Below are 26,275 nucleotides of genomic sequence, written 5' to 3' on the forward strand. Positions count from 1 at the left end.
GGATAGTTCCGGCCGCGGCCATTCGGTACCGCCGCCGCCGCCATTTCGGGAGCGCCGCCTCAGCGCGCCGCGACCGCGGGCAGCTCGGCCCGGCCCGGCCCGAGCGCACCTTCTGCCGTCGCCGCCACAGCCTCCCCGGCCCCTGTCCCGATGGCGACCTCCGTTGGGAACGTGGCGGACAGCACAGGTACCGTGCGCTGCGGCGCCGCCGGGGACGGGCTGGCCGGGGACAGCGGGGGCCGGGCCGTGCCCTCGCCCCCGGGGCCGCTCTCGGGCCCGTGCCCGGCGGAAGTTTCCAGACGCGGCAGGGCGGCGGTGCCCCCGCCGCCCCGGGGGCTCTGCGCCCCCCGGGCCCGGTGCCGGGCGCGCTCCGGTGGGCGCTGCCCGTGGGCAGCCCCCGGGCCGCCGCCGGGGAGGCGCGGGGAGCTGCGGGTGCGGCGGGCTCGCTGCTATATTTATCGGGCTATCAGGTGACTGCGTTAGACGGCGAAGTAGGGTAAAAGCCTGACCCAAAATGTGTGTTGGTTTGCCCGGAATCGCTCGCCGCACTTGGGCAGGAGTTTTTTTTCAGCAGCCTGGTCGAATGGAAGGTGTCCCTGCCCATGGCGGTGGAATCGGAACGAGGTTGTCTTTGAGGTCCCTTCCATCCCAAACCGTTCTGTGATTCTGTGGCACAGCCGGATACTAAAGCGCTTTTCTGAACAGTAAGACAGCGTGTTGTGTCAGGGAAAGATCCGGCCCTACATTTAGTTCGCAGATCCAGAACTTGAGGAATGGAGGAGAAATCTGACTTTCTCTGTAGAGCAAGAGAAAGAAGCATCGTGCTGACTGAAAGGATGGAAGGACAGCACAGCTTTATCCCCCACATTTTGGGGATTTCTGTAACCAGAGGGGCAGAAAGAGCTGAAATGATGCTTGGGAAAAGCAGAAGGAAAAGGAGGATTTTTGGAGAAAGAGACGGGATAGCAGTGCGGAGATAGGGATCTGAAGAGAAACGGTATCGATACAGAAAGGTGCTGCAGTACGGTGTTCGGTACTTCCTCAGCTAGAACTGCGTGTGGTCAGCCAGGCTGCAGCATCCTCTTGTAGCCTGGATCCCTGCGGGAAAAAGAGCCACGTGCACGCTGGGAGAGAGTCCTGTGCTATCCAGCACCTCCCAGCTGGAGGTGACCACTGCTTCTGCCTGGAGCTGGATGGTGTCTGAACGCTGGGTTGAGCAGGAGTCTGTTGCAAGTGCTTAGGATGGTGTTTGTAGGGGGAAAATGGCCTTGGGCGCCTTTCTGATGGTTCTATGCAGCTTTTTGTTTCGCTTGTATTGTCTGGAAGCCTCAGGGAAGGTCATTGTCACAGCACTGTACTAGACTTTTCCAAGGTCGTAGGCGAAGCATGCAGCACAAATTAGCCGAGGTACAGAAATTAATTTATGCGAGACACGAAAAGGGATTTTCCTGGCTGTGACTCCTCACTGCAGTTATTTTCTTTACAAATTGATTCAGTGCGCATCCATTCACGGGCTGTCCTACGGGTATTTTGCACTGCACAACTTCCAGCCAACTTTGTATTAAAAAGTTTCACTCATTCTGGACTTTGTGGCTGTCCACTTCCTACTTTTCAATGAACTTCTTCACAGTCGTTTATAAAATAAATGCTTGGAGGAAGATAACTGGCAATTTTACACTGTTTGACCTGTCTCTGGAGACAAAGGGTGGGTTGTTTTGTAAACAGAGACACTGGATAAATGAAAGAAAGTGTCAGTGTTTCTTCTTTTGTTGCTTTTGTTGGTAGTTCCCATTCTCAGGTGTTAAATCTGCACCGCCTGCTCTCTTGGCCTAGAAGTTGCAACTTCAGTTTTTCTTGCTTTAAGTAGGCAAAATGTAGCATTGAGATCATGACTGAAAGCTTCTTTCCCTGCAGTCATAAGCCTTGAAGTGTAAACTTCTGGGTTGTTATGTTTTGGGGTGCTTTCTGGTTGTTTTTTGTTTTACTTTGAAGTTTACTGAAGCAATTGAAATGTATTTGAAGAGGAAATTGAGTTCATGAGACATGCTCTTCCTCTCTGGTTCCTCTGTGCCATCAGCGGAAGTTGAAAATGCACTGACTGCCGGAAGGGCAAACAAAACCTGTTAGCAGCACAGGGAGCAAGAGAGGAGCAGGGTGCTGGTGCTCCAGCATTACTGTCAGCACCATTTATAGCTGCCACCGTTCAACATTCTCATGTTGAATAAAGGTTGTACCTTTTTATCTTTGCCAGTTGCTTTAATGAGATCCTGAAGTCCACTTTGCCCTTAGTCAGGGTTTGAAAAACAGGAATCTAATCTGGATAAGGATCCTTGGTTACTAATTTCTCAATTATCTAAAGAGAGAGTGGTAGTGGTAGTTGCAATTTACTGTGGAACAGTTTATAGCACTGACAGAGACAGTATGCTATCTGAAAAACAACTGTACTTATACAGGACTTGCAGTCTTACATTAAAACCTACTGGTCCTAAAACCCCAAATTTGAAAGTAATTTATATAAATTGCATCAATCCCAATTTCATAAAATAAGCACTAGGTAGTAAATCTGTACCTAATCTCTTTGTGATCATTTTGGCTGTCTTTAAAGTTCTCATAAAAGCATGAGAGTCTCTGGACTTTTGTACTACCTCACTACATAAATGTAGGCTCAGCTGTTGAGGTGCTTTCTTGTATTAGGAAAGGTTTATCTGTTTCATTTAGATTCCAGAATTTAAAACGGTAGGATGAGGTGGAAATTGTTTAATGAATGGAATTATGAGGCTGCAGAGTACAGGGGGAAAAATGAGAGATACTTGAAGTAATCAAACATTTTAATAGTTAGAGTTGTTGGTATAAAGGCAGAATTTGCAGCCTAGCGCTTCTTTCTAGGATGAATGATTGTGGGTTTTTCCAATTTGCACTTGCTTAATACTTTGTAAGAAATTTTACTTACTTCTCTCACTTATGGTTGTTTTGCCTAAAACAGGTTGTGTTTCATATAAGTATTTCATTCTCCACAGTTGGGTATTAAATACTGAAACTGTTTTGTCACTCCTGTTCCAGCTAAGCCTCCAGGAGCCGTAACTCCTTTCCTGTACCCTGTCTGTTTAATGGTTCCTCCTGTAGGCCAATTGCATAATCATTGAAGTGTGTGTTTGTCTTTCATCAGATATCATTGTTCCAATACCATTTTTTTTTTTCTGTGAAGGGGTTTTGACTCCTCAGAGGAAATACAGAGTATGCAGAATTTAATGAACGTTACCCATTGTGCTTTTTTTGCCTTTTTTTTTTTTTAAGAGCTTTCACTACTTGCACAGTAAAACTTTCTTTTGTTCAAGTCCTTTATTAAAGTCTTTGTCTCCTGTCCTTCATTTCCCTATTAAATTGTTAGAACTTTTTTTTTTTAGCATAGCAAAGCATAGGATTTTCAGTCATGGGGAGGAGTGAGGAGAGTCATTGTTCTGTTAGCAGCACTTCCACTGTTAGGAACCAAAATATATCATGACAGGAGTCTTTCAGAATAATGGAAAATGATTGACTTGCAAATATTCAGTGTTTACAGTCTGCATTTTTGCTATTATTAGTCAAGGACTGGTACAGTTAAGATCTTAGAACCCCAACTGTCACCTGCTGTAGTGTTTCATATCATTTCAAACATTTTCATCTGTTAGTTGTGTACATTTTTTTTCATTGTTTTGTTTTGTTTTTGTTTTGTTCCCATCATCTAACTTTTTGTTTTCCCCCTTTAAATGTTTTGGTGATTCTCCAGAACCAACGAAACGTATGCTTTCCTTCCAAGGGTTAGCGGAGTTGGCTCATCGTGAGTATCAGGCAGGAGACTTTGAAGCAGCAGAGAGGCACTGCATGCAGCTCTGGAGACAGGAGCCTGATAACACTGGTGTGCTTTTGTTACTGTCATCCATTCACTTCCAGTGTCGCCGACTGGACAGGTAGGCTTCTTCCCTCTGGAATTTTGCTTGGGCTGATCAGCTTTACAATAAACAGGAGGCCTTGCCGTTATTGTCGTGTTATTTTAATATTGTGCATATTAACATTGGAACATCAGCCACATTGGTGTGTACTGGCAGGATTTACATGTGTAATGTTCATTCCACCTACAGTCTAAGGGTTTGTGGTTTGGGGTTTTTTTCTGTAAGTTGTAAGAGTGTTTCCTGCACAACAACATGTTTAGTTAAAGGAGTTTTGTGATCTGAAAGTTGTTTTCTTTGTTCTTTCTGCTTGCCTGTTCCTGATCTTGCTCTCTGTGCCTCTAGCATTTTGAATTTCACTTGTTCTAGCTGTAAATTCATGTTTGCTGGTGAAGGAAGTAAGAACTTTTGACTTAGATTTGTTTTATATAGTCTTCTGATTGAAGTTGTAGTAGTTCAGATCTGGGAAAATAGAATGAGTGAGGATACAACAGAATTTTACATGTAAGTCATGTCCTGCTTCTTGAGAAGAATATCAGGTGGAACATTGCTTAACACAGATGTTGGAAGAGGGATTCCTGTAGTGTTTTTTCCAAGTGTATTGAGCTCAGGTTTGGCGAGGCAACTTGAACCCTTCTGTCTGTCAATGAGAGCTGTCTTTGTTCAGTACAGCCTAAAATGGGAACCAGGGTGATTGGAGTTTGAAGTGGGAAGACAAAGATACAGGAGAGCTCTGTACCTCCAGATTTGTTTGCTGTATGTCTGCTCACCTAAGCATGAATGTTCACTAGAGTGACTAGATAAAAAGACAAGCACTGAATGTCGAGGGTGGGTTTGTTTGGGTTTTTTTGGTTTGTTTTTGGGTGGTGTTTCTTATTTGCTAACTGGTCTGTTTTCTCCAGGTCTGCTCACTTCAGCACTTTGGCAATCAAACAGAATCCACTGTTGGCTGAAGCCTATTCAAACCTAGGCAATGTGTACAAGGAGCGTGGACAGCTGCAGGAAGCCATTGAACATTACAGACACGCACTGCGCCTCAAACCAGATTTCATTGATGGATATATTAATTTGGCTGCTGCACTCGTAGCTGCAGGTGATATGGAAGGAGCAGTACAGGCATATGTGTCTGCCCTTCAGTACAATCCTGTAAGTAATGCTTTATTTTATAAAAGTCCTTTATTACTGCTTTAGGACACAAAACTAGCAGCTTTCAAAGCATGAACAATAGATAACCCTTCCAAGTTGTATACCATAAACTTAATTAAGCAGTTAATACTATTTTTGAGGATCTTAGAGAGGCTTTTGTCTCTAAAAGTTGTGTATTGCAGTAAGGGCTACTGGTTGTCTGCTCTTCTCTGTAAGTAACATACTTAACTTTTTAGATAAAAGATAACCAAGGCTTGGTTTTTCTTTTCTGAAGGTAGAAGCTTCAGTGAATGGCCCCATATTTAGCTTTGTGTGCTTTAAGGTAGTACTATAGTGAGAGAATTGATGCTTAGACTTGAATGTGAGATCTCGGAAAATCACCAGGTATTACTTTTTCATGAAGTCAGAAATTTGATGGTGATGAGCGTTGCCTTGGTAAGATTTCTGCTGTAGACTGTTAGATTTCCATTGTGGGCTGGTTTACTGGAGCATCAGTTTAGGTTTTGTAGGCTGAAACTGACTGTCTGTAAGTGACTCCTATAAGACTGATTGATCTGGTGTATGGATTTTTGGTTGTAACTGTTTCAAATTGACATTTTCAGTAAACAGACTGCTGTCCTCTGTTTATTTTGCATCATGCTCATTAAATTTGTATAGTATTGCTCAGCATGATAAAGATATTTGCTTGCTCTTTGGTCAAACATTTTGATAAAAAGTACTTCAAGTGCAGCATTGGTCCCATGGGCATAAATCCTTTTTCTGTAGGAAAAGCACAAGCAAACCCAGTCCAACAAGAGACTTCCTGAACCTTATTTCTCTGTGTTCTTAAGCCGGTGTGAACTTGTCTAACTTAATGTGCCAAGTGGTGTGACTAGTGGATGCACTGGTTAGAATGATGTGATGGTGGGTTTTCACCATTACATCCCTAATGTAATGGTGGGTTTTTTTGCAGGAGTTGAGTTTTGTTTAGGTTAGTAGATCCTTTCATTAGTGTTGACAAAATGTCTACATTCTCTCTGGTCTTTACTGCTGGATAATGCTGTCGTAGATCGTGCTTTCATTTCAAACAAATGAAAGAACAAGAACATGTGGTAAAGCTGTTGGAAATGGATGGATTAGTGGGCCAAACAGGGAGAAAAACTTTAGGGATACAGGCAGCAAAATCACTTCATGTATCTATTTAAAAGCCATAATGGCAATGGTGTATCTTAAGAGTATGGGTTTGGCATTGTGGTTGAAAAAAAAGTGGGGGGGGCGCTTGAAATGCTTACATGTGGCAAAAGGACTTAAGCTGCTGGAGGTGGCATTTATTTTCAGTTTTTTATTTCTGTATAATAGGAATTGTATGAAATACTACTTCTTTGTAATTCTTTACGGATGTACTTTTACAGTATTAAATTTGCTCAGATTATCTATTGTATGTAATCTTAAGTCAAAAAAATAATTTACATATGTGATGTTTCTATTGAGAATCTAAAATAAGCTTTAGAGGACTGGGTTGTTCCTTGCAAATTCTCTTTGAAGACCTATGGGGAATCTGAAGTCCTGAAGCTGATGGTGTGCTTTTGATTTTTCAGGACTTGTACTGTGTTCGTAGTGACCTGGGGAACCTGCTCAAAGCCCTGGGTCGCTTGGAAGAAGCCAAGGTAGGTGTTGGGTAGAATACATGTAAACATCAGTGTTTTGAAAACTTGAACTTTGCACCAAGTCTTCAAATCTGCGTTGATCAACAGACAGTCCAAGAAACTTCTGAAAACTGAAGGCACTGAAACACCCCAGAGTAGTTGCAGGGCAAGATATGGCATGTCCATGTTTAAAAAGTTGGTTTAAGTCAAGAAATGGAAAGTTACCAAGCCTTGCTGCTGAACTAGACTATCTGATACCATTCTGAAGTATTGGGCAGGGGCTCCATCATGCTTTCATCTGGAAATAAGTAACAATCCTTCAGATCTGAGGCTTGCCTGCTGGTGCCAAGCAGAGAGCCTGTGGTTAGCTCGAGATCCCTGTACGATGCAGGTGCTATTGAAAAGGCTGCTCTTCTAAAGTCCTTTGTGGCTTGTAAGTGGAGAAGAAACTTATCCAAATGTTACCTTGTAATACTGGCTTTTAAAGATTTTTATTCTTTTAACTTTTCCCTTCCCTTGATAGTGGAAGAAAGGCTAGTAAATAATAGCTGCAGTATGCGACACACACCACCCCCCCACCCCCATCCCCCAATATCTTTTCTTCATGTCTTCCCTCTCCCCTCCCCCAAAATAAAGAAATCGGAAGGACAAAGCTGGTTTGTTTGGTAAATGAACTGATCAAAAGAAAACTTGCTGTAGTGGAAAGGTGGCTTCTAGCAGTCGCGCGTTTCCTAAACCGAGAATTCGAACACCAAGATGAGTTGAAAATTCTTGGCACGTTAAAATTCGGATTGCAGAAAGAAATTGTCTTGTTACAAGCCACCTTACGCGTCCGCGCTGCAGGGGTGAGGAGTGTGGAGAAACCAGAGCCGCTCTGGGCTCCAGGGCTGTCGCTCCAAGCCCCACGCGCATGCTCAGAAGTGGAGTGTATGAACAGCGTAGCTGTCTGTTTGGCTGCAGCACCATTTGGGGAGGGTGGGCATCTGCGGGCTAATGGGACTGCGGGTTCCAAATTCAACATTGCTTTGTTTCTCATTAACAACCTGGATGCGTTACCCTAGGGCAGCCTGATTGATTCGGTCGGATCCAGGTTGAAAACATTGTGTAGCAGCATTCAGAATTGAACAGTCTTTGAGACACTTGGTTCTCAGCCCACCAAGCGGACAGCTAACATGAATTGCACTTCACTGCAGCTTTAGTGTGACTGGTTTAGGCCAAGACACTGCGCCTGCCTTAGGTTGCTGACTTCTTTATTTCAGAGCTCTGGAGACACCTAGTTTGAAAGTGTTGTTCCGTTTTGTGAGAACTTAATAAACGAGGAAAAACATCTTGAGTAAATTGCAATGTGTTTCTTTGGTTATCAGTCCATTTGAAAGATCAAGCCAGCAGATTCCTTACAGTTTGAACTAAAATTTAATTTCTTTGTAGATGTTTCAGAGCCTTTCTTCCAAAAAAAAAAAGTCCCTGCTGTATGCAATTGCCCGATTAACCCTCTCCCTTCTGCATGTCTCCCTTGTTACAGACAGATTATCCTCATTCCCATGTGTTAAGACATATCCAAAAAAATGCAATTGCTTTGTTGAACTCTTACTAATGATCTTGTTTTATTTTCTCTCTTGTTTTTGGTTTTTCACCACTGATATTGTATTTAGAAGGTTTCAGGTGGGTGAAACCTCCTATTCCATGCGTAAGGTGCCTCGCTGAAGGGAGCTCGAGGCCTGGATCTAGGGCAGACACACACCTCCTCCTCCTCTTCCAGCAAGGAACGCACCGAAAAGTCACATGATGAGAAATATGGTAACGGGTTTGTAACTGCCACAGCAAAACCATTTGCCTCCATGCCTGAATCTTCTGTCTTGTGGCTTCAGAAACAGCTTAAAATATTTAATTACAAGCAAGTAATGTAAGAATATTTTATACTATTAGCCACAAATTCTTTCAAAGAAATAAAGTAAAAGTAAATTAAAATATTTTTTAAAGAAATAATTGGAGATAGTTAATAGTAAAAGCTTCTAACTCTTCCGGTTGTTCATTTTTTTCCTTTTTTCTTCTTTGTTTGGATTGCAGCGTTCTGCTCTTCTGATGATGCGCTGTGATCCTGCAGTAGCGCAAAGGCTGCGCAGCGGTAACGCGCATTGCGTGCGATTAAAGCCCCCGTGAACGGCTGACTCGATGATTAATCTCTGATCGGGCGACTGCCCGAGCTCCAGGCTGCAGCCTTTTGGACCAAATTGGCTTGTAACTCATTTACAGAGTCCAGACGTCAAATTTAACATGCGAGTTTTGTGTGGGCCTGTCTGGCAGATTAATGATTCTGGTTGGCTGTTCACTGCACCTTGGGGCGATCACTAGAGCCAAGCAGTTCGCAGCGATAGCGTGGCGCCGTGCTGGGTAGGATGCGCAGCGATTTCTTGCGCTTGCATTACAGGGACCTAAACCTTCATGCAATCCTGTCATTTGAGGTTTTGAAGCTGCAGGAGAGGTTCAATTGGATTTGAAGAAACAAGATGCGGATGGGGGGGTGTGTCATCGCATTTGACAAGCACATTTTATACTGAGGAATGGCTTTATCTTTTTCAGCAGATTTTTTTTTTTTGCTTTTTTGTTGTGGTTTTTTTTTTAATTAATTTCTATCTGATTTAAAATATTTGAAAATTTTGTTTCAGAGTAAAGTTGTTTTTACACAGCCTTTTTATATTTTTACGCACTTCAAGGCGGCAGATGTTCTGATGAACTCCTGGAATTGTTTCTAAGATGATTTTTGGTGGCAATCTGGTGTCTGAAGGAATGTTACTCTATTACCAGCATAACTGAAAAATGGTGGGCTTGCACCTGGGTTTTGGTTTGCGCTGGCGCAGGATCAACAACAGTTTGCAGCGCATTAGTTTTGGCGCAAGCTAGCCTATACTGCAGGGTCACTTTTGGCTGGTTAGAGAATGCATACTAACAATTATTTTTTCTCATTTTTTTCTTTTTACAAATATTCCCCTTCCCTTGTATCTCTCTTCTTTAACTATTCCAAGGCCTGTTACTTAAAAGCAATTGAGACTCAACCAAACTTTGCAGTGGCTTGGAGTAATCTTGGCTGTGTTTTCAATGCCCAAGGAGAAATTTGGCTTGCAATTCATCACTTTGAAAAGGTAACTACCTAAGGGAGTCAGCTTCACTGCTAGATTTAAATGTACATGCACTTGTGTGCTTGCAGGTGATAAATATTTTGGTAGTGGAGAACTTTATATGATCCTGTTAGTTGGCAGCTCATGTTAATTGTGTTTTTTTTTAAACTTGCTCATGTTTCAAACTGCCTGTATGGTACTAGAGAGAGACACTTAGAACACCCCTAGGACTTCACACTGGTCAGATGTGAGGAAATTAATTAAATTGTTCTTCAGCCCTTTTCTGTCCTAAATTTTTTAAAAATCTGATTTGATGATAATGTTTTGCATATTTTGTGTGTGAGAGAAAGAATCAACTTGGTGCCTAAATAATTTTGCATTGTGATTTTTGTTTCAAGTCTTACTGTCCTTCGAGTAATTGAGAAAGAACAGTTTTAAGTGACACATTAATTCCTCCAGGGTTATTTTTCACTGCTGTTCAGATTTCTCTAGATTAGTGTTATTAAGTAGTTGTCTGAGACCTTCCACTTAGTGTCTAATTGGCATCGTAATTATTTTTGTCCTCGCCTCTGAAGTTTCTAGAGTGTCCTAAAGGTGAATTTAAGATGTGGCAACAGTTTCTTGCTGAAATTCATGGCTTTAAATCTACAGAAAAAAGTCTAGCTGCTCAAGATTTATTTTTTTTGGCATCTTGTTCGTGATAGGTAAAGTATTTTAATTTGGAATAGTTCTCATGAGACTGTAAGAGTGGGGCTTGTCAAATACTCATACATAGCTTTGTACTGCAGCTTCTGTGACTTCAGCAGTTTAAGAGATTTTTTGCATTTTATTAATTTTGAAGAGAGCAAAGATGTTTTAATTAAACGGCTGCTCAGTTTTCCCTGCACATGTGATGTATTTGCTGTTTCCTTGTTGTGAACAACCTGTTTTCATGCACTGGTAAAGCTGTAAAATTCTGTCTTACTTTGCAGTAGATAAAGGATACAGATGTGTTTTTTTATGGCTTCTTCTTTAATGAAAGCTAGAGACAATGTAGCATCAGTAGACAGGAGTGTTAAGTATGATCACCCTCATATGAAATGGTTCACATTTTGTTCTCCAGTAGTTGCAACTCTATTGGTGGGCAAACCAATAAATTTGAAGGTAGTACATGCTGTCATTTCTGTAGATAAATAACTGTGCTTTGTGCTTGGTTTGTATGTTTTCCTTCTTTACTGATAAAATAATAAAAGCTTACAGATTATGTTTAGAAAAATTTTAAAAAGCAGCAAACAACTCAGTTTCATAGAAGATATGTTTGTGTTGAATGCTCAAAACTCTTACTTCAAAAATATTTTCAGGCTGTAACACTTGACCCAAATTTTTTGGATGCTTATATCAATCTGGGAAATGTTCTGAAGGAGGCAAGGATATTTGACAGGTAAGGAGATCAATACTGTTGCTCTCTGTGGCTTGTCAGATATATCAAGATACAGATTATGTTCCTTCTGTAAAGTGTCTATGGGCAGGAGTAGCAAAGACTTGAACTCTAAGCTTAGCAAGCAGATGGCTTTGAAGTGCAGACAGACCAGGATACTTGTCTATTTAAATAAAAATAAAAAATTCCAGTGATATGTATTCTTTCATGTTGCTTTCTTGTACTTAATACATTGTTAAAACCAAGAGTTTCTGATGAAAATAGATTTGAAATTAAGGCTGGGGAGGGTGAAAATAAGATGCACAAGAAAGACCTGAACGCTAGATTTCTGTTTTCATTTTGAGATTCAGAACATAATTTGCAAGTGTGTCTCTTCTGAAATTCCCTTCTCTTTGAGACAAACTGGAATGCTGGAATTCAGCTGAACATCTGATTGAATATTCTGTGTTTCTGACACGTCTGCCTCATGTTATTGCCTTGGGTTGCAGTAGTGTTGGTGTGTTGTTGAACTAACCTGTTCTGAGACCTCTAATCTGATACGTGAAGCTTCTGTTTCTGGGAAAAGATCCAGGCTGTGTTGTTTATATGCAGTGTAGCATATTGCATCTGTTAATTGGTTTTTAATTTCTGATAGCTGTGGTTTGTGGCCCCAAATTTAATAAAAGCTTGCAGAGAACAGGTTAATTATCTGCACTGCACACAGTCTAAATGATTCAGTGATGTCTGGTTTAACCATGAAGTAGTGGGCCAAACAGGCATGTTTTTCCATAATTTCAGATTTTGCATCACCTTTTAATTATTTACTTACGGATATTGTTACGGTTTTCCTAGAAATTGATTTAAATACATCAGCCATTTATGTAGTGCTATAGGAGCATATATAATTAAAGATTTCACTTTTGAACAAAGTGATGCTTTAAGTCTAAGTAAATAATGGTAGGTTAGTGGAGAGAATAAAGATGTGATGTGAATTGTTAAAATTGAATAATAAACTGGCAAAAAATGGGGGTAAGGAAAAAAAGGGATTCTTCCTAGTAATGACAATGTTAAAAAAAAAGTAGCTGAAAGCTTTCCTTGTTTTCCAGAAGACTTAATGTTATTCACTCTACACTGTACCAAGGTAAATAATTCCTGCTCTCTGGATGATTGTTCACCTTTGTTTTTCCTTTCTTTTGTTCCAGAGCTGTGGCAGCTTACCTGCGAGCCCTGAGCCTGAGCCCGAATCACGCGGTTGTGCACGGCAACCTTGCCTGTGTGTACTACGAGCAGGGCCTGATAGACCTGGCCATAGACACCTACAGGAGGGCCATTGAGCTCCAGCCCCACTTCCCTGACGCCTACTGCAACTTGGCCAATGCCTTGAAGGAGAAAGGCAGTGTAAGGAGCACTTCTTTCTTCCTAAAATTGCAGTGAATGCTTTTTTAATAGACACCAGCTGTCACAAATCTGTTAAGTTGTTGGGCAGGTTGTTAAGATGGATGCTAACCTCACTTAAAAGGAAGAATCATTCAGGAAATCTCCATCTTGAACCTTTTAAAAGTGATTATATAATGACTTTTCATAAACAGTGCTTTTACAATAAATGTTACAATATTAACACTGCCTCTTTTTTTGAAGGTGGTAGAAGCAGAAGAATGCTACAACACAGCCCTTCGACTTTGTCCCACTCATGCAGACTCACTCAACAATCTGGCAAACATCAAGCGGGAGCAGGGCAATATTGAGGAAGCTGTGCGTCTTTATCGGAAGGCTCTTGAGGTACAGTTGAGTGTGGGGGAACAGGTGGGTGTTTCAGCTTCAGGACAGGTTTTTCCCCACCTCTCTAAAAAAAAAATAAGAAAAGACAATAATAAATCTATAACTATTTTTGCTGTGGTCAGCTTGTGATGTTTGAGACTAAGTCAGTTTCTTTTTCTTCCAGGTGTTTCCAGAGTTTGCTGCAGCGCATTCGAACTTAGCAAGTGTTCTGCAACAGCAGGGAAAGTTACAGGAAGCTCTGATGCATTACAAAGAGGCTATTAGGTAAATGGATACTCCCTGTAAGAGTCCCAGCCTTTCCTAATGTTAAAATGCCTAGATTTGTACAGAAGGTGACTTAGTCATGTAATTTCTATAGTTGCTATTCAAATGGAGAAGTCTGGGTAAGAGCATGTTTTCTTGTTGGGGGAGGAGCTTTTCTTGTTCATGACATATTATGTTTATTTTTCAGAATCAGCCCCACGTTTGCAGATGCTTATTCTAATATGGGAAACACTTTGAAGGAGATGCAGGATGTTCAAGGAGCTCTGCAGTGCTACACCCGTGCCATTCAGATAAACCCAGCTTTTGCTGATGCCCACAGCAACCTGGCCTCGATTCACAAGGTAGCACATGCCAGTGATTCACTCTTAGAACAGTGTGGTGGGGCACTGTGAGTAGTTATGCTGAGGATATTTTTACCTGCTGACTCATTCCTGTATCTTCACAGGATTCAGGGAATATACCAGAAGCCATTGCCTCTTACCGTACTGCTCTGAAACTGAAACCTGATTTCCCAGATGCCTATTGCAACTTGGCCCACTGTTTGCAGGTGAGGAAGATGGGGCTTTGATTGTGGTTCTTAGGATTCCTCTGCAGGAGATTACTAATTCAAATGTAAAGAGTTAGAAGTTCTCACTTCCATTTTTGGAAGAAACATTAATCTCAACCTCTGAAATAACTGATACAGGCTGGTGTAAGCTGTTGTCATAATCTTTGTTTTTCCTCCTTTTATAGATTGTCTGTGACTGGACAGACTATGATGAAAGAATGAAGAAGCTGGTTAGCATCGTAGCTGATCAGCTGGACAAAAACAGACTGCCTTCTGTACACCCACATCATAGCATGCTGTATCCCCTTTCTCACAGTTTTAGGAAGGCAATTGCTGAGAGACATGGAAATCTCTGTTTGGACAAGGTAGGAAGTTCTGTACAGGCCAGTTGTTGACTGTTGATTGAAGTCCTTTGGGGCTTTGCCTGTTCCTACTCAAAATCTAATATTCAGATTTGTCAGTATTAGCCTTTGTAAGCTTTCTGAGTCACTGACATGTGAAGAGGTGGGAGGTAATGTTCATAGCTATTAGTGCTTGTGATTTTTGAGGCAGACTACTTGTGCAGGTTGCCATTTATAATTGAAAATGTGCTGTCAGCTGGTGGGGGTCCAGTTAACTAATGGAAGATAACACTTTGTCAGAGTGACTTGTCTGAGTAGCCTAATAATCCTGTCAGAGGTAGTGGTTGCAAGCTGATGCCTGGGCAAGATGGAGAGCAAAGAACAGAACAAATGCTCTGATGCTTTACAGCAATGCTGTTCTGGTTACCAGTGTGTTGTGGTTTGAGACCTTCCTGAGGATCATGTGTGGTATCAGGATATTTAATAATTGGGATGGAATGCTTAAACTGTTAGAAAAGCAGAAATGTGGTAGTGATGTCTGTATTTGTCTGAGAGCAGAGACATCCCATCTTGTGACACAGTGTGTGGGCACTGCACTTGGCTCCAGGGGAATACGTAGAGCACAGGTTTGGAACAGCAGATGTCCATGACTGCTTGAATGTGGGATAAGGTTAATTCTGCAGCCTCCTAGGGGGGTTTGTCCCTTTGTTTAGATTTTAGTTCCTGTGTTGTTAAACACTTGTGTGTTTTCTGGCAGATTAATGTTCTTCACAAGCCACCATATGAGCATCCCAAGGATTTGAAGGCCAGTGAAGGTCGACTTCGTATTGGCTACGTGAGCTCTGATTTTGGAAACCATCCAACCTCACACCTAATGCAGTCAATTCCAGGCATGCATAACCCAGACAAATTCGAGGTAAAAATAAAAATGGCATGCTTAAAGCTTTAAATATGCCAATAAGTGGCATTTTTTTTCCATGGTGCAAGCAATTAAACAAGGAAAGAGCAAATTTTTGTTTCTTGGGTTTGTTTTTTGATGGGCTGAAGAGTTCTTCAGCCTGAGTCATCCTCCTTTACCAATACGAAGTGCTGTTTTCAGATACACTTGTGGTTTCCTACTTGGGAGAACCAGTCACTGTTAAAAAGCTTCCCTGAGGCTTAGCTTGTCTATTCAACCTGATTCATAGTTATGATTCTCACTAATTACAAAGTCAGAGGTGACTTGAAGGCATTCTTAGAGATCTCATTCTTATGCAGATCTGTCTGTTAAGGTTATTTTGCCTTGCACTGATGAGAGCAGTGGATATATGTCTGTGCAGGATGCAGTGCCATTCTCTGGCACAGAACTAGGCCTGGTTCAAATGTGTCAAAAAATGGCCGTGCCTCTTTCTTGACTTCTTTCTCAATTGGTAAATGCCATGTAAATTAACTATGATTTGTGTGAAACTAGTTGTAATTTAAAGTTGTACAGTTATTTTATGGACAAGTTGTCATAGACAGTCATTTTTGGTGCCTCATATTTTAGGTATTCTGTTATGCCCTGAGTCCTGATGATGGGACAAACTTCCGTGTAAAAGTGATGGCTGAAGCAAATCATTTCATTGACTTATCTCAGGTGAGCTTGTTTTATGCATTGACCTTTTAGCAGACCTGGATTTTTCTAAATTAAGAAAGAGATGAATCTGTAGTTTGAGATTCTTAGTTGCAATTATTTCTTGAATTAGACTGATGCTAGTCTTGAGAATTTGAAATTTGTAGATTTATTGGCATTCTGCCCTACCTGGGTTGAGGTGGTTATCTTGTGACCTGATTATTAAAAAGTAACATCAGTATTTAATAACTCTAACATTAAGGCTCAAGATAAGTCATATTTAAATGTCACGGAGAAGTCAAGATGTCACAACTGAAAATACATTTAAGCTTGCCTTAGGTTCAGTGTGAAAACTGACCAGGATTTCAGTATACACAGAAGTCAAGGCAAAACCCTGTAGTGTAGTTAACTGGCTTATTCTTGATCTTCATTTTGTTCTTCTGTACCTTAGTTTGTGAACGTGCCACTTGCCCTATGTGAGCTTTAATTACTAATTAGCCTTAGAGGAGTGGGTGTGGGGGAGGGTGTTCTGGTTTGTATAGCCTCAGTTTCTAGCCTTTAGCTTTTGTTTTACTGCTACTCAGCTCTACTCCTGCATTGAGGATTTATGCTTCTGTAAAACCAGGATTAACAAGATTTAAGTCTCACTTAAATCGAATTATGCAGTTGGCATCTGTCCAGTGTTACACTGATGACTAACCACATTTATTACTGGAAGCCTGAAAACAAACAGAGCATGTATTTATGTATTTATTTCTTTATTCTTAGATACCATGTAATGGAAAAGCAGCAGACCGCATCCATCAGGACGGGATTCACATTCTCATTAACATGAATGGCTACACCAAAGGAGCCCGAAATGAATTGTTTGCCCTGAGACCAGCACCTATCCAGGTAACTTCAGTTACAGGGCTCTTAGTAAACCAGAATCAATGTCAGAGTTTTTTGGGAAGATTTTTTGACTAAGGATTTTCTAAAATTCCTATGGAAAGAGAATGAGAGGAAGCTTAATCAGAGTCATTCTGAGACAACAGGAGTTGTCTCAGGTGAGAGAAGCTGTAATCACTGATGGTTGGCTTCAAGCTGCACATTGTGGGGAAAATTTGCTCAAGAGATCAATTTTAGAGCATGTTTGAGCTGTTCACTGTCTTGGTATAGAAAGTTTGGAGTTAGAGATTGATCTTCAGTTGGTAAAGCAGAAAAGCAACTTGAACCTGTATGTAACAAATATAAGTTAAAATTGATTTTTAACTCTTTGTTTTTGCAATGCACATGGAACTGAAGCCTTGCTTTCTTGTTTTTTAGGCAATGTGGCTAGGGTATCCTGGAACCAGTGGGGCATTGTTCATGGATTATATCATCACAGATAAAGAAACTTCACCAGTTGAGGTGGCTGAGCAGTATTCAGAGAAATTAGCTTACATGCCAAACACTTTCTTTATTGGAGACCATGCCAACATGTTCCCCCATCTGAAGGTACGTTGGAAGATAGGGCAAGAAAAGTAGGTGTTTTCCATAGGTGTCTTTATGAAATGGCACTTGGTATAGCATTGGTGAGGGATCTTGTAACTTCTTGATATTTTCTCTTTTGACAGAAAAAAGCAGTAATTGATTTCAAGTCCAATGGTCATATTTATGATAACAGGATTGTTTTGAATGGCATTGACTTGAAGGCATTCCTGGACAGCCTTCCTGATGTCAAGATCGTTAAGGTGAGAGCTGCTCTTGTCTGTGTACAGTCCTGGGGACTGCAGGTGGAGCTCCCTCTGATCCCTGTGTGATTTGTCTCAGATGAAGTGTCCTGACAGTTGTGACAACGCCGATGGCAACGCCGCCCTCAGCATGCCAGTGATCCCAATGAACACCATTGCAGAGGCTGTGATTGAGATGATAAATCGTGGGCAGATTCAGATTACCATCAATGGCTTCAACATCAGTAATGGATTAGCAACTACTCAGGTGAGGCACTTCAGGACACTTCTCTTGGTGTTTGTGTTATATATGTATGTTTTCATATAAAACAATGAAGAAAAATCTCCAAGCAAATGTGTTTTCTGTCATGTTGATTCCTTTAGTTGTCATACTGAAGGAAGCTCATTATAAGCCACAGATGTACTGGAAGATGATCTTCCCCCCAAAGATAGAGGAATTGTATCTAGAGGTATCTAAAGTCCAAAGAAATTCTTTCTTGTTGCATTAAGAAGATATTTGCTTGTTGTGAATTTGAAGGCAAGATTTCCTTATTGCCTGCAGCCTACCAAGATTTGTGACCTGTTACTCAGTGTCAGTTGTATTTTTCTGTTAGAAAAAAATTGCTGAGTAGAGGTGAAGTTATTCCACCGTATTTCAACAACATTTATTCATTTCCTTACACCTTTCAGAGTTTTGCACTGTATTAGCACCTCTCAGTGCTTAACAGTTCATGGGATTTTAGTGACAGTTACTGGTGTTGTTTAACTTTCCTTCCTCTGCAGAACAGTTTTTTCCTTTCAGAAATGCCATATACTGACGTTAGCATAACTCGTTATCTTGTGAATTTTATTCAGTTTACAGTCGCTCAGGAACCTCTTTTACATCGTTTTGATACCTTTTATTACCACTGCTCTGTTCATAATCTCATAGCTTGGTTTATTTTTGAGTTCTTCACAACTGAGACTCTTCTTTGAGTTAGTAATAGTTTGTCTTAGTTTGATCAGTAATGCTGTTAGCAATTTTTCTGAAGTTGTCGTCTGAGAATCGTAGAGGATTCTTGTCTTAACATTCCACCACTGAGATGAAGCACTCTCAGCTCTGTCTATGCACTACTAAAACAGGATTACTAAAACAGGATTTTTTGAGGTCTCAGTGATCTGAATGAGTATTATATTTACCAGCTTCTGTTGAGCTGTTGTGCATCTTGTAACAGTCAGTGACAGTGAGTCATTGTCATTCACATGAAGTGTGCCATCAGTGGCTGGCTGCAGTGCCACTGTCTAAATTTTTAATGAATATGTATATAAAAATACACATATATAAGGAAAAAGGCTCTAAGTAGCTGTGTTGCCCTCTCTGTTTATCTGGTTTTGATCCCATCATGACATGTCATTAAAAAAAAAATTAAAATTCCTGCTTCCATTTTACTAATCCTCAAGACTTGCATGGTAACTTGATTATTCCGACTTCATCCTCTGCTCTTTTTTATTAGCATTTTCCTATTCTTTGTGAAGGCTTTTTAAACGTTTGTCATTAACTCTTCTTGTTTTCAGCATTTTCTTTGTCAACTGGTTCCTTACAGTCTTATCAGTTACATACAAGTCTGCTTCTATTGATTATCTGTTCTGTGCCTACTGTGTTCTATCTTAAAAAAGAAAAACACACACAGAAAACCCACCCAAAAATAAACCACGAAAATCCAAACAAACCAAACCCCAGCTTTGCTTTCTAAATACCTTTTTATTCTGTCTTTCAGTTTTAATTTCATTTTTAGTCTCAAGGAAATTACATGACCTTAAGGAGGGTAGGAGTCTGTGTGTAATGCCTCTTTATATGATTCTTCTTTCCAATTATTCCAGTTACTTGGAATTTCGGGGAGATATAGGAAGGGCATAAAAGTGCCCAGTGTTTTTTGCCTTGGTGGTTGCAACATTGTGGCATCCACAAGCGTGTACACATACCAGTTAAATTCTTGCTGTGGGTAAGTAGACAACTTTGTTTTGTATCATAAAACCAAAGACATGTTTACAGTAATTTATTACGCTAACAAATGTGTCTCAAGACAATTCCACAGGGCATGGTCTTGTTTCCTGCAGTTTCAGTGTTTCAATAGCTTTTTTTTTCTTTTTCTTTTAGATAAACAACAAAGCAGCAACTGGTGAAGAAGTTCCACGGACTATAATTGTTACTACCCGTTCTCAGTACGGCTTACCAGAGGATGCTGTTGTGTACTGCAACTTCAATCAGCTCTACAAGATTGATCCTTCCACCTTGCAGATGTGGGCTAATGTGAGTATCTGTATCCAGTAGGAAATCCTGGCAAAGCTGTTCAGGGTAGCAGAAACTTCATGCAGGTTAACTTCTCTCTGGAAAACATTGACTTTGGGCCATTTGAATCCTTACAGTGCTCAAGTTGCAGGCCTTAGTGTTAGTAGCATATAGAGGGTGTTAGATGCATTTCAAATTATATCTGTGTATCTAGCCAGTGAAATTTATGTTTGGGACAGCTTAAGTATGCTGGTTCTCCATTGTGAAATAAATTTGGATTTCCTTAGTTTATGCAATTGAGTTATAACTGGCCTCGGCAGCTGGTACATTGATAAATCTGAGTGAGGAGCATTTGTATCAGATTCCAACTTACAGTGTATTGTATAAATGAGATCATAAAGTTCAGTGCTTACTCTCTTAAGGAACTGCTCTGTACACTGTTGCTCAGAGTTGCTGTCTCTTTATGTGGGATCAGAAATGCAATCCCAGTGATTTCCTTCATAATGGTGATCTCTTTAATTTCTGCTCTATATCTCAAAGAATGATGATGCCTTCCACTTCATTTTAGTATGTGGCAATTTCTTGCTCAGAAAAGTAAATGTTCCTCTATGAACTTCCTGTATTTTCTTCTTATTTTTGTTGCAGATCCTAAAAAGAGTTCCCAACAGTGTGCTGTGGCTGCTGCGTTTCCCAGCTGTAGGAGAGCCCAACATCCAGCAGTATGCACAAAACTTGGGCCTTGCCCAAAACCGAATCATCTTTTCACCTGTTGCCCCCAAAGAAGAGCATGTGAGGAGAGGGCAGTTGGCTGATGTTTGTCTGGACACTCCCCTCTGCAATGGGCACACAACTGGCATGGATGTGCTCTGGGCTGGGACTCCAATGGTCACTATGCCAGGTAATGCAGAGGGGAGCCCACATTGAATACAGGGGTTGGAGCATCAGTAGCTTTTTAGTAACAGCAAACACATCAAACTGTGCCTTTTGTAGAGGCAGAAGGAAAGTAGCTCCTAGCTCCTGTGTCCTAAGTTACTTGATAAACTCATTCCTGGTTGTTTTTGTTGGTTTTGATTTGTCTCTTGTTTCCTTTTCTTCAGGGGAGACTCTTGCCTCACGAGTTGCTGCCTCACAGCTCACTTGCCTGGGTTGTCTCGAGCTCATTGCAAAAAGCAGACAGGAGTATGAGGATATTGCTGTGAAACTGGGAACTGACCTGGAATAGTAAGCAAACTTGGATGCTGTAATGTGGGAACATTTAGAATGCAGAGTACTGTATTTGGGCACAATGCTGAGACATCAGTAGTTTTAATCCTGCAGATATTTTATATGTCAAATAGCTGGGCAATCCTCTTCTAGAGGTGCCTTGTGTTGCAGTTGAGTCAGCTTCTGCTTTTATGGTAACTTAACAGCACTCCCAATTGAGTAACAATTCTGAAGAAAATGCTTATGTGCGAAAGTGCAACACAGATCACATTTTGGTCTTTTTAAATGGAAGATTAAGCAGTTTGTCACTTCAAATTAAAATAATGCTGTGAAGTGTTACTGCACTGCAGACAATGCAGCGAGTTAATGTTGCAGCTCTTCTGATTTGAAGTGGTCATGCTGGTCTGTATCAGAAATGAGAGGAGATGGAAGAGGAATTTGGTGGAGGTGGGGGAGCAGGTGTTTTTGAAACAGTTGTACAGGCAGTTCTGGGTTAGCTGGAAACAGCAGGTTTCAGAGGTAAACACGATGTGTTGTTTGGAACATCTCATGACTGCTTTAACTCTCCTTTGTAGCCTGAAAAAAATCCGTGGCAAAGTGTGGAAGCAGAGGATATCCAGCCCTCTGTTCAACACGAAGCAGTACACGATGGACCTGGAGAGGCTGTACCTGCAGATGTGGGATCACTGTGCTGCAGGCAACAAGCCCGACCACATGATCAAACCTGCTGAGGCCAGCGAGTCTGCATGAGGAGACACTGCCCTGCCCGCCAGGAACTCGCCAGGAACTGAGCCTCTCCAACACTTGTGCAGAGATGATGAGCTAAAAACTGTGCATTTCTACTTAATCTGCCTGGTACTCTGTGGCTGAAGTAATACATGATGGTGATTAAAGCACAGCCAGACTTATTTCTTGCATGATAGGGAAAGACTCAATAGAGCCTGGGATCCTTTTATTCCATGAGGAATTTGAATGGGATTGAGCCGTGTACATGTGAGCCTGTGTGTGTGAGTGACAAAGTGGTTGCTGGGGGAAGTTTGAACTGCCCGACCAGTTTATGATATCATGGATTGATTTAATCTTCCTACAAGCCTCTCTCCTTTTATGTGGATTGGGAATTGGAGCGTTTTAACATTTGATTTGGGTACTCCTGTTGGTATATGTGTGGTTCTCCCATGACAAGATTTCCAGCTAGCGAGTTGCTCCCTGTGTTAATTTCTAAACTGCGTGGACTGAAAGGGCGTATGTGCTGGTGTAGTCTTTTTTTATAGGTTTTATAAACCACTTGAGCCTATATCAGCCTTTTAATGTTTGACCTCTGTTTTGGAGCTCTCTCTGTAATGTGTTGGTTAAGATAAGGACTTTTTGTTTTTTGTTTTGTTTTGTTTTTTTAAGCTTCTCCAATAATTCAGCTAATTGGCTTCATGATGGCAGCTCCTCTTCTGTTAAAAAACCAAATTTGATTTGAAATTAATCCTTCCCACAAGTGTTTGAGGTGAACACAAACTGGTGCCAAATACAGATCTTTCAGGAATGATTGTTAATTATGTATAGGGGTGCAGTCCTAGGTACTGTAGCAAAGACTTTAAAAAAAAAAAAAAATAAAGCTTTGGTTTGCCAGTTTGACCGATTTGACCGCTGTGTCACGTTTTGTGCTGCTGTCAGCAAGAGCACGGTGCTGGCCATGACCGCTCCCGTGTGTGAGGAGCGCGCAGCTCTGCGGGCAGCAGTGCCCGTTTTGGGTTGGAAAACGCGCAATTTCCGCGGGCGGCGCGGCCCGTGTGCGCATGCGCGCGGCGCCGGAAGCGCGGGCCGTTCGAGCGCCATGGCGGGAGCGGCGGGGCCCGGCCCGGCCCCGGGGCACCGGCACCGGCACCGGCCAGGGGGGCTCCGGCCGGGCCGCGGGGCCGGGGCAGCGGCCTCGGGCGGGACGAGCCCCGAGAGAGCCGCCGCGGGGAGCCAGGGCTGGCGGAGCGGCAGGTGAGGGGGCACGGGGGAGCAGCGCCTCGGCCCGTGTGTCCTGACGTGGTTTTGTTAGATTATTTACATAGAGAGCTCTTAAATGTATACCTATATTTATATATATACATATACATACACATATATCCAGCTGTATGTGTTTTTACATATATGTGTGCATGTATGTACATATGTGTGCATCTATGTGCATGTGTGTGCATGTATGTACATGTATGTGTGTATGAATGTATGTGCATAGATATACATATAATCCGTGTGTCTATATAAATATGACATACTACATTGCATGTAGTACATGTTCTATATATTGATTTATAATTCCAGATTATGCCCTGGGTTGTTTCATGGTGATTGGTAGGTATTGGCGTGTTTCAGAATTGCAATCTTTAAGGTTTAAGGAATGTCCATTTTAAAAAGCTGTCTTCCTGGTTTTTTCAGCAGCTGCATCACGTATTGTTGAAGGTGATTTTGAAGGTGTTTGGTTCATGTTCTCCTAAAATGAAATAAATGACTTGGTAAGGGTGCTGTGGGCTGCCTCTACATTTGCATGGCCATAGCAGTCCAGGTGGAAATGCCTCCATTCTGCCTCTTGGAATAGCTGTGTGACAGCTGCTGCATGCTGCTAAATATTCATGGCAGCTCTGTTAAAGTGCACTTTATGCAAAAGCAGCTTCTTACTCATCAGTGCCTGGGCTGGGGTTTCAGGTTTACTATAACACACTTCTCTGACAGATCACAGACCACGTGTCAGGCAAAAAACCAGCTTTCTATAAAGAGTTAAAATCATTCAGCCTGTCTGGGACGTTGTTTCACACCAGTGGAGGTGCAGATCCTGCTGTGACCTAAAGTTGTGCATTTCATTTTTGCAGCAGTGCCCTGTACTTCTCTTCCAGCAGCGATGACGAATTTGAAATGTGTAAGTAATGGCACAGTTTGTGTTACGCAGGAGTTTGACAAGAACATTTCTGTCTAATTAATTCTGTCTAATGTGAAGCATTTTTACACGTTGCTTTCTCTCATTGCTTGTGCTGCACAGTAATTCTCTCCCTGCAGAGCAGTCGTGGTGTCAGTGCCACAGGGAGTGTTCTTGAATTGCCTCAAGTTTCACTTTTTGCCTTGCATTAATTTGTCTTACTGCCTCGGTTTGGTCTGTTCCCTGTCACTCACTTGATTGCTTTTTAGTCTCCAGAGACTGGAAAGAGGTCTTCTAGTCTCCTCTAAGAGATTTAGATCCTCTAAGACTTGTAGTCTCCTCTAGAGACTAGAAAGCTGCTGCCAGCTTTGAGGAATTGAGAGCTTGAATTATATGTAAATATAATTAGTTTGTTTTTTGAAAATTAAACCAAATTTTTACTAGTCGCAAACTTTAAAAATGCATAACAAGAGACACAGAACCTTGTTCTTAATTAATCTTCTTTTGTTTCAGTTTTAGCTAGACTGAAAACTCCCAAATCTGTTTCTAAAAAGGCAGATACAAGGTGGGTGCTGTCATTAATGAATTTTCTGTGTTCACATTTTAGTATTCTGTATAATATTTACATTTTACATATTTAATCAGAATAGAGGAAAACAATCTGAAGTTGTATTGATTTATATGCCAGTCTAGGAGAGAGTGCAGACAGACCTGTGACATCTTCAGTCACGTTCAGGGCAAATGTAAAATGGGATATTTGAATGTTCTTGTCATTCCTATTCATGGATGCAGTGGGTGACATTTGCTGTGAGCAGCTGATAATGTTATATTGGGTGGCTTTTTTGGATTGCTGTTTTAGTAAGGCAAAGTTGCTGCTCTATTTTTCTGCTTACTCCTACCTTTATTCCACACAATTTGCCTTTTTTTCTTTACAGTTTGAAAGACTTCATTGATGACTCGGATGATTTCTTCTTGGACTTGAAGGTGAAAAAGAGTACAACCAAGAGTGGTAAGCAATCATCTATAACAAAGAAAATGATAAGATGTTTTACTGTTCTTTGTGTTTTCCTATCTTTCAAGGGATTCCCTCTGTGTTAAGACAAAGGCAGGTGTCCTGAATGCATCTCCCAAAACTTCAAGCTCTTTCTTTTGAATTGCAGCACAGAAAGATCTTCAGACCCCAAGAAAGCTGATGACTCCTGGAAACAGAAACACCTGCTGCCAAGAATTGCAGTATCCAGACACTTCAAGTGACATTGAAGATTCTGTCTTTGTAGACAGTCCCTGGCTGAACCACCAAAAAGAGGGAGTGAAAGACTTGAGAGAGAGTCAGAAGTGCAGAAATCTTTCACCTCCACAAAATCGGAAAGAGTCAGATTTCAAAGGCAGTCCAGATTGGCTTGTTAGAAGGAAAGAAAGAAGCTGTGAAGATACAGAAAATAAATTGCCAGCTGTGGCACTAGGGCATGGTGCAGGGGTGGAATCAGATAGCTCAGATGAGAGTTTTGGATCTTTAATGGAACGGATAAAGAAGCGAAGTCTGCCCCGCAAACCAGCCCTAAGCACGAGTAAAAATGTCTTTCAGCCCAGCACCACAGGTGAGCAGTTCTGAGCTAACTCGCAGTGGTAATTGCCTGGTTCTTTCCATTTGTGTGGCATCAGCCCCTGAGGTGCAGCCCAGCACCTTGAAAAGGATTTTGGTGCAATCAAAAATGACTCCTCTGGGCATTCAGAAAAGCAATCTTGTGCTATCAAGATGTCAGTTTTTCACTACTGCTTGTTTTTATCATTATAGGCACTTTTTGTTTTTAAAATTATTCTGAAAGCAAAGCTGGTGGATCCTCCTGGTGGTTTCTGATGATTCTGTGATTTCTTTTTTTAATGTATGCTGTGTAATCCTGTGATTCTTCCTGTTGAACTAGAAAACAGCAAGCCACCCTGCAAAGATGCTCAGCCTGTGAAAGGGGAGGGAGTCAAGACACCAAAGCCAAAATCCATTTCACTTCAAGAAACACCTTCCATGATAAGGACTCCTGCAAGAATTCCTGGGAATGAATCAGTCAGCTGCTCACAGTCAGCAAAGACAGAGAAAAGGTGAGTGTTTCTCCATTGTTCCTGTGTTCTAGGACAATTCCAGAGGCACAAAGAGATGCTAAGCATTTTGCATAGGATTATGTGATTCCTCTGCTACCTAGAAACTTCTACTAATTCAGCATTTGTTAATGGTTGAATAGCTGGAAAGCAGAGTTTTCAGGTGTTCAGTCTCCAGTAACAGGGAGAATACAAACTGATCTCTGCCTGGGGGAATTGATGACAAATAAATCTGGCAAATGTCAAATCTTCTTTGTAAATGTTATGTCCCTTGCTATTCCTTGTCTTGTACAGCATGTGGTGGCTCTACAGGTTGTATATATCCAGCTGCTTACCTCTGAAAAGATGCCAAAACTGATTCTGTTAGTTATTCATACCTTTTAAACAAGAGCATATT

At 41.4% G+C, this 26,275-nt stretch overlaps 2 protein-coding genes across 5 annotated transcripts in view; both read left to right on the top strand.

The window, feature by feature from the left end:
* On the top strand, positions 1 to 22,524 carry OGT (O-linked N-acetylglucosamine (GlcNAc) transferase). Of its 2 annotated transcripts, none has more exons than XM_064427046.1 (22): positions 1 to 187; positions 3,797 to 3,947; positions 4,829 to 5,072; positions 6,650 to 6,718; positions 9,721 to 9,837; positions 11,154 to 11,233; positions 12,412 to 12,607; positions 12,848 to 12,988; positions 13,152 to 13,252; positions 13,440 to 13,593; positions 13,698 to 13,799; positions 13,985 to 14,164; positions 14,898 to 15,056; positions 15,666 to 15,755; positions 16,500 to 16,625; positions 17,037 to 17,207; positions 17,327 to 17,443; positions 17,523 to 17,690; positions 19,560 to 19,712; positions 20,337 to 20,589; positions 20,789 to 20,912; positions 21,470 to 22,524. In XM_064427046.1, the coding sequence occupies exons 1-22, from the start codon at positions 151 to 153 to the stop codon at positions 21,642 to 21,644; spliced, it is 3,108 nt and encodes a 1,035-aa protein (XP_064283116.1). In that variant the 5' UTR covers positions 1 to 150; the 3' UTR covers positions 21,645 to 22,524. The 2 variants fall into 2 exon arrangements, with proteins under 2 accessions (XP_064283116.1, XP_064283115.1); XM_064427045.1 differs by having other exon boundaries at positions 3 to 187; positions 3,767 to 3,947.
* Positions 22,441 to 26,275, top strand: part of GCNA (germ cell nuclear acidic peptidase) — an 8,465-nt gene continuing 4,630 nt past the window's right edge. The window contains exons 1-6 of one of the 3 annotated variants that reach the window (XM_064427047.1): positions 22,441 to 22,874; positions 23,744 to 23,790; positions 24,301 to 24,352; positions 24,723 to 24,796; positions 24,948 to 25,385; positions 25,710 to 25,881. In XM_064427047.1, the coding sequence (XP_064283117.1) occupies positions 22,441 to 22,874; positions 23,744 to 23,790; positions 24,301 to 24,352; positions 24,723 to 24,796; positions 24,948 to 25,385; positions 25,710 to 25,881 (1,217 nt within the window). Of the gene's footprint in view, positions 22,875 to 23,366; positions 23,390 to 23,743; positions 23,791 to 24,300; positions 24,353 to 24,722; positions 24,797 to 24,947; positions 25,386 to 25,709; positions 25,882 to 26,275 lie in introns of those variants that run through there. The other 2 variants (XM_064427048.1, XM_064427049.1) reach the window with 2 other exon arrangements.

This window comes from Passer domesticus, chromosome 7 (genome assembly GCF_036417665.1).
Source record: "Passer domesticus isolate bPasDom1 chromosome 7, bPasDom1.hap1, whole genome shotgun sequence".
Classification (NCBI taxonomy): domain Eukaryota; kingdom Metazoa; phylum Chordata; class Aves; order Passeriformes; family Passeridae; genus Passer; species Passer domesticus.